A 6,924-nucleotide genomic window follows, 5' to 3' on the forward strand; every position below is an offset into this window, starting at 1 on the left:
GGGTGGTCTCTCACTTCCCCTGACACATCGGGTGGTCTCTCTCCCCCCTGTCCCATTGGGTGGTCTCTCTCTCCCCCTGTCCCATCGGGTGGTCTCTCTCTCCCCCCTGTCCCATCGGGTGGTCTCTCTCGCCCCTGTCCCATCGGTGGTCTCTCTCTCCCCCCTGTCCCATCGGGTGGTCTCTCTCCCCACACTGCCCCATCGGGTGGTCTCTCTCTCACCCCTGTCCCATCGGGTGGTCTCTCTCCCCCCTGTCCCATCGGGTGGTCTCTCTCTCCCCCCTGTCCCATCGGGTGGTCTCTCTCCCCCCCCGTCCCATCGGATGGTCTCTCTCCCCCACTGCCCCATCGGGTGGTCTCTCTCTCCCCTGTCCCATCGGGTGGTCTCTCTCTCCCCCCTGTCCCATCGGGTGGTCTCTCTCTCCCCCCTGTCCCATCGGGTGGTCTCTCTCTCCCCCCTGTCCCATCGGGTGGTCTCTCTCTCCCCCCTGTCCCATCGGATGGTCTCTCTCTCTCCTCCCTGTCCCATCAGGTGGTCTCTCTCCCCCCCCTGTCCCATCGGGTGACCACCTCTCTCCCCCTGTCACGTGGGGTGGTCCCTCTCCCCCCTGACCGGTGGGGTGATCTCTCTCTCCCCTGTCCCGTGGGGTGGTCTCTCTCCCCCTTGTCCCATCGGGTGGTCTCTCTCCCCCCCCTGTCCCATCGGGTGGTCTCTCTCCCCCCACTGTCCCATCGGGTGGTCTCTCTCCCCCCCCACTGTCCCATCGCATGGTCTCTCTCTCCCCCCTGTCCCATCGGGTGGTCTCTCTCCCCCCCCGTCCCATCGGGTGGTCTCTCTCCCACCACTGTCCCATCGGGTGGTCTCTCTCCCCCCCCCGTCCCATCGGGTGGTCTCTCTCTCCCCCCTGTCCCATCGGGTGGTCTCTCTCTCCCCCCTGTCCCATCGGATGGTCTCTCTCTCTCCTCCCTGTCCCATCGGGTGGTCTCTCTCCCCCCCCCGTCCATCGGGTGACCACCTCTCTCTCCCCTGTCCCGTGGGGTGGTCTCCCTCCCCCCTGTCCCATCGGGTGGTCTCTCTCCCCCCCCTGTCCCGTGGGGTGGTCTCTCCCCCCACCCCCGTCCCATCGGGTGGTCTCTCTCTCCCCTGACCCATCGGGTGATCTCTCTCTCCCCTGTCCCATCGGGTGGTCTCTCTCTCCCCTGTCCCATCGGTGGTCTCTCTCCCCCCTGTCCCATTGGGTGGTCTCTCTCTCCCTTCTGTCCATCGGGTGGTCTCTCTCCCCCCTGTCCCATTGGGTGGTCTCTCTCTCCCCCCTGTCCCATCGGGTGGTCTCTCTCCCCCCCTGTCCCATCGGGTGGTCTCTCTCCCCCCCTGTCCCATCGGGTGGTCTCTCTCGCCCCCTGACCCATCGATTGGTCTCTCTCCCCCCCCCTCTGTCCCATCGGGTGGTCTCTCTCTCTCCTGTCCCATCGGGTGGTCTCTCTCTCCCCTGTCTCATCGGGTGGTCTCTCTCTCCCCTGTTCCATCGGGTGGTCTCTCTCTCCCCTGTCCCATCGGGTGGTCTCTCTCTCCCCCTGTCCCATCGGGTGTTCTCTCTCTCCCCTGTCCCATCGGGTGGTCTCTCTCTCCCCCCTTTCCCATCGGGTGGTCTCTCTCCCCCCTGTCCCATTGGGTGGTCTCTCTCTCCCCCCTGTCCCATCGGGTGGTCTCTCTCCCTCCCTGTCCCATCAGGTGGTCTCTCTCTCCCCCCTGTCCCATCGGGTGGTCTCTCTCCCCCCTCTGTCCCATCGGGTGGTCTCTCTCCCCCCCACTGTCCCATCGGGTGGTCTCTCTCTCCCCTGTCCCATAGGGTGCTCTCTCTCTCCCCTGTCCCATCGGGTGGTCTCTCTCTCCCCTGTCCCATCGGGTGGTCTCTCTCTCCCCCTGTCCCATCGGGTGGTCCCTCTCCCCCCTGTCCCATTGGGTGGTCTCTCTCTCCCCCCGGTCCCATCGGGTGGTCTCTCTCTCCCCTGTCCCATCGGGTGGTCTCTCTCTCTCCTGTCCCATCGGGTGGTCTCTCTCTCCCTGTCCCATCGGGTGGTCTCTCTCTCCCCCCTGTCCCATCGGGTGGTCTCTCTCTCCCCCCTGTCCCATCGGGTGGTCTCTCTCTCCCCATGTCCCATCGGGTGGTCTCTCTCCCCCACTGTCCCATCGTGTGGTCTCTCTCTCCCCACTGTCCCATCGGGTGGTCTCTCTCCCCCCCTGTCCCATCGGGTGGTCTCTCTCTCCCCCCTGTCCCATCGGGTGGTCTCTCTCCCCCCCTGTCCCATTGGGTGGTCTTTATCCCCCCTGTCCCATCGGGTGGTCTCTCTCTCCCCCCTGTCCCATCGGGTGGTCTCTCTCTCCCCCCTATCCCATCGGGTGGTCTCTCTCTCCCCCCTGTCCCATCGGGTGGTCTCTCTCCCCCCCTGTCCCATCGGGTGGTCTCTCTCCCCCCACTGTCCAATCGGGTGGTCTCTCTCCCCCCCCTGTCCCATCGGGTGGTCTCTCTCTCCCCTGTCCCATCGGGTGGTCTCTCTTTCCCCTGTCCCATCGGGTGGTCTCTCTCTCCCATGTCCCATCGCGTGGTCTCTCTCTCCCCCCTGTCCCATCGGGTGGTCTCTCTCCCACCACTGTCCCATCGGGTGGTCTCTCTCCCCCACTGTCCCATCGGGTGGTCTCTCTCTCCCCCCTGTCCCATCGGGTGGTCTCTCTCCCCCCCTGTCCCATCGGGTGGTCTCTCTCTCCCCCCTGTCCCATCGGGTGGTCTCTCTCCCCCCCTGTCCCATTGGGTGGTCTTTATCCCCCCTGTCCCATCAGGTGGTCTCTCTCTCCCCCCTGTCCCATCGGGTGGTCTCTCTCTCCCCCCTGTCCCATCGGGTGGTCTCTCTCCCCCCCTGTCCCATCGGGTGGTCTCTCTCCCCCCACTGTCCAATCGGGTGGTCTCTCTCCCCCCCCCCCTGTCCCATCGGGTGGTCTCTCTCTCCCCTGTCCCATCGGTTGGTCTCTCTTTCCCCTGTCCCATCGGGTGGTCTCTCTCTCCCATGTCCCATCGCGTGGTCTCACTCTCCCCCCTGTCCCATCGGGTGGTCTCTCTCCCACCACTGCACCATCGGGTGGTCTCTCTCTCCCCCCTGTCCCATCGGGTGGTCTCTCTCTCCCCTGTCCCATCGGGTGGTCTCTCTCTCCCCTGTCCCATCGGGTGGTCTCTCTCCCCCCTGTCCCATCGGGTGGTCTCTCTCTCCCCCCTGTCCCATTGGGTGGTCTCTCTCTCCCCCCTGTCCCATCGGGTGGTCTCTCTCTCCCCCCTGTCCCATCGGGTGGTCTCTCTCCCCCCCCTGTCCCATCGGGTGGTCTCTCTCCCCCCTGTCCCATCGGGTGGTCTCTCTCTCCCCCCTGTCCCATCGGGTGGTCTCTCTCTCCCCCCTGTCCCATCGGGTGGTCTCTCTCTCCCCCCCTGTCCCATCGGGTGGTCTCTCTCTCCCCCCCTGTCCCATCGGGTGGTCTCTCTCTCCCCCCTGTCCCATCGGGTGGTCTCTCTCCCCCCACTGTCCCATCGGGTGGTCTCTCTCCCCCCTGTCCCATCGGGTGGTCTCTCTCTCCCCCCTGTCCCATCGGGTGGTCTTTCTCCCCCCTGTCTCATCGGGTGGTCTCTCTCTCCCCCCCTGTCCCATCGGGTGGTCTCTCTCTCCCCCCTGTCCCATCGGGTGGTCTCTCTCCCCCCACTGTCCCATCGGGTGGTCTCTCTCCCCCCCCCTGTCCCATCGGGTGGTCTCTCTCTCCCCCCTGTCCCATCAGGTGGTCTCTCTCCCCCCTGTCCCATCGGGTGGTCTCTCTACCCCCCTGTCCCATCGGGTGGTCTCTCTCACCCCCCTGTCCCATCGGGTGGTCTCTCTCCCTCCTGTCCCATCGGGTGGTCTCTCTCCCCCCTGTCCCATCGGGTGGTCTCTCTCCCCCCTGTCCCATCGGGTGGTCTCTCTCCCCCCTGTCCCATCGGGTGGTCTCTCTCTCCCCCCTGTCCCATCGGGTGGTCTCTCTCCCCCCCGTCCCATTGGGTGGTCTCTCTCCCCCCTGTCCCATCGGGTGGTCTCTCTCCCCTATGTCCCATCGGGTGGTCTCTCTCCCCCCCTGTCCCATCGGGTGGTCTCTCTCCCCCCCTGTCCCATCGGGTGGTCTCTCTCCCCCCCTGTCCTATCGGGTGTTCTCTCTCTCCCCCCTGTCCCATCGGGTGGTCTCTCTCCCCCCCTGTCCATTCGGGTGGTCTCTCTCCCCCCCTGTCCCATCGGGTGGTCTCTCTCCCCCCTGTCCCATCGGGTGGTCTCTCTCTCCCCCCTGTCCCATCGGGTGGTCTCTCTCTCCCCCCTGTCCCATCGGATGGTCTCTCTCCCCCCCCTGTCCCATCGGGTGGTCTCTCTCCCCCCCTGTCCCATCGGGTGGTCTCTCTCCCCCCCCTGTCCCATCGGGTGGTCTCTCTCTCCCCCCTGTCCCATCGGGTGGTCTCTCTCCCCCCCCTGTCCCATCGGGTGGTCTCTCTCTCCCCCCCTGTCCCATCGGGTGGTCTCTCTCCCCCCCCCACTGTCCCATCGGGTGGTCTATCTCTCCCCTGTCCCATCGGGTGGTCTCTCTCTCCCCTGTCCCATCGGGTGGTCTCTCTCTCCCCTGTCCCATCGTGTGGTCTCTCTTTCCCCCCTGTCCCATCGGGTGGTCTCTCTCTCCCCCCTGTCCCATCGGGTGTTCTCTCTCTCCCTGGGTGGTCTCTCTCCCCCACCTGTCCCATCGGGTGGTCTCTCTCTCCCCCCCTGTCCCATCGGGTGGTCTCTCTCCCCCCTGTCTCATCGGGTGGTCTCTCTCCCCCCCCCTGTCCCATCGGGTGGTCTCTCTCTCCCCCCCTGTCCCATCGGGTGGTCTCTCTCTCCCCCCCCTGTCCCATCGTGTGGTCTCTCTCTCCCCCCCTGTCCCATCGTGTGGTCTCTCTCCCCCCCTGTCCCATCGGGTGGTCTCTCTCCCCCCCTGTCCCATCGGGTGGTCTCTCTCTCCCCCCTGTCCCATCGGGTGGTCTCTCTCCCCCCTGTCCCATCGGGTGGTCTCTCTCTCCCCCCTGTCCCATCGGGTGGTCTCTCTCCCCCCCTGTCCCATCGGGTGGTCTCTCTCCCCCCCTGTCCCATCGGGTGGTCTCTCTCCCCACTGTCCCATCAGGTGGTCTCTCTCTCCCCCCTGTCCCATCGGGTGGTCTCTCTCCCCCCACTATCCCAGCGGGTGGTCTCTCTCCCCCCTGTCCCATCGGGTGGTCTCTCTCCCCCCCCTGTCCCATCGGGTGGTCTCTCTCCCCCCCCCTGTCCCATCGGGTGGTCTCTCTCTCCCCCCTGTCCCATCGGGTGGTCTCTCTCTCCCCCCTGTCCCATCGGGTGGTCTCTCTCCCCCCTGTCCCATCGGGTGGTCTCTCTCTCCCCCCTGTCCCATCGTGTGGTCTCTCTCCCCCCTGTCCCATCGGGTGGTCTCTCTCTCCCCCCTGTCCCATCGGGTGGTCTCTCTCCCCCCCTGTCCCATCGGGTGGTCTCTCTCCCCCCTGTCCCATCGGGTGGTCTCTCTCTCTCCCCCCTGTCCCATCGGGTGGTCTCTCTCCCCCCTGTCCCATCGGGTGGTCTCTCTCCCCCCCTGTCCCATCGGGTGGTCTCTCTCCCCCCCTGTCCCATCGGGTGGTCTCTCTCCCCCCCTGTCCCATCGGGTGGTCTCTCTCCCCCCTGTCCCATCGGGTGGTCTCTCTCTCCCCCTGTCCCATCGGGTGGTCTCTCTCTCCCCCCTGTCCCATCGGGTGGTCTCTCTCTCCCCCCTGTCCCATCGGGTGGTCTCTCTCTCCCCCCTGTCCCATCGGGTGGTCTCTCTCTCCCCCCTGTCCCATCGGGTGGTCTCTCTCCCCCCTGTCCCATCGGGTGGTCTCTCTCTCTCCCCCCTGTCCCATCGGGTGGTCTCTCTCCCCCCTGTCCCATCGGGTGGTCTCTCTCCCCCCCTGTCCCATCGGGTGGTCTCTCTCCCCCCCTGTCCCATCGGGTGGTCTCTCTCCCCCCCTGTCCCATCGGGTGGTCTCTCTCCCCCCTGTCCCATCGGGTGGTCTCTCTCTCCCCCCTGTCCCATCGGGTGGTCTCTCTCTCCCCCCTGTCCCATCGGGTGGTCTCTCTCTCCCCCCTGTCCCATCGGGTGGTCTCTCTCTCCCCCCTGTCCCATCGGGTGGTCTCTCTCTCCCCCCTGTCCCATCGGGTGGTCTCTCTCCCCCCTGTCCCATCGGGTGGTCTCTCTCTCCCCCCTGTCCCATCGGGTGGTCTCTCTCCCCCCTGTCCCATCGGGTGGTCTCTCTCTCCCCCCTGTCCCATCGGGTGGTCTCTCTCTCCCCCCTGTCCCATCGGGTGGTCTCTCTCCCCCCCTGTCCCATCGGGTGGTCTCTCTCTCCCCCCCCCCCCCCCCCCTGTCCCTGGTCCAGCCCCGAGCCCCGGCAGCACGGACGCCACTCACTTCTTTCTTGATGTCGGCCATGTCGTCCTCGGTGAGTCGGTCCCGATCCATCGGGCGCTGCTGGGGAGCCGGTCCCGTCCCGCTCCGACCGACCGACCCAGCCCCGCTCGGCCCCGTGCCGCCGCTCGCTGCCGGCCGCTTCCTTCCTGGGCGTGGAGATCTCGTTCCATCCCCGCCCCGCCCCTCCCGGCCCCGCCCCTCCCCTCCCGGTCCCGCCCCCTCCCCTCCCGGCCCCTCCCCTCCCCTCCCGGCCCCGCCCCCTCCCCTCCCGGCCCCGCCCCCTCCCCTCCCGGCCCCGCCTCCTCCCCGCCAGGCTCACCCGGGACAGGTTGCACAGTCCTCCCCCCACCCTCTCTCTTCTCTCTCTCACCCCTTCTCTCTCTCCTCCCTTCACACTCT

General features: G+C 66.9%; 1 protein-coding gene across 1 annotated transcript in view; it reads right to left on the reverse strand.

Moving 5' to 3' along the window:
- bcl10 (BCL10 immune signaling adaptor) overlaps positions 1-6,667 on the reverse strand; it is a 31,007-nt gene extending 24,340 nt beyond the window's left edge. The window contains exon 1 of the mRNA XM_069939399.1: positions 6,526-6,667. Coding sequence (XP_069795500.1) covers positions 6,526-6,576 — 51 coding nt within the window. The 5' untranslated portion in view covers positions 6,577-6,667. The remainder of the gene's footprint in view (positions 1-6,525) is intronic.
- Between the last annotated feature and the right edge of the window lie 257 nt (positions 6,668-6,924).

Source organism: Narcine bancroftii, chromosome 5, assembly GCF_036971445.1.
Source record: "Narcine bancroftii isolate sNarBan1 chromosome 5, sNarBan1.hap1, whole genome shotgun sequence".
In the NCBI taxonomy this organism is placed as follows: domain Eukaryota; kingdom Metazoa; phylum Chordata; class Chondrichthyes; order Torpediniformes; family Narcinidae; genus Narcine; species Narcine bancroftii.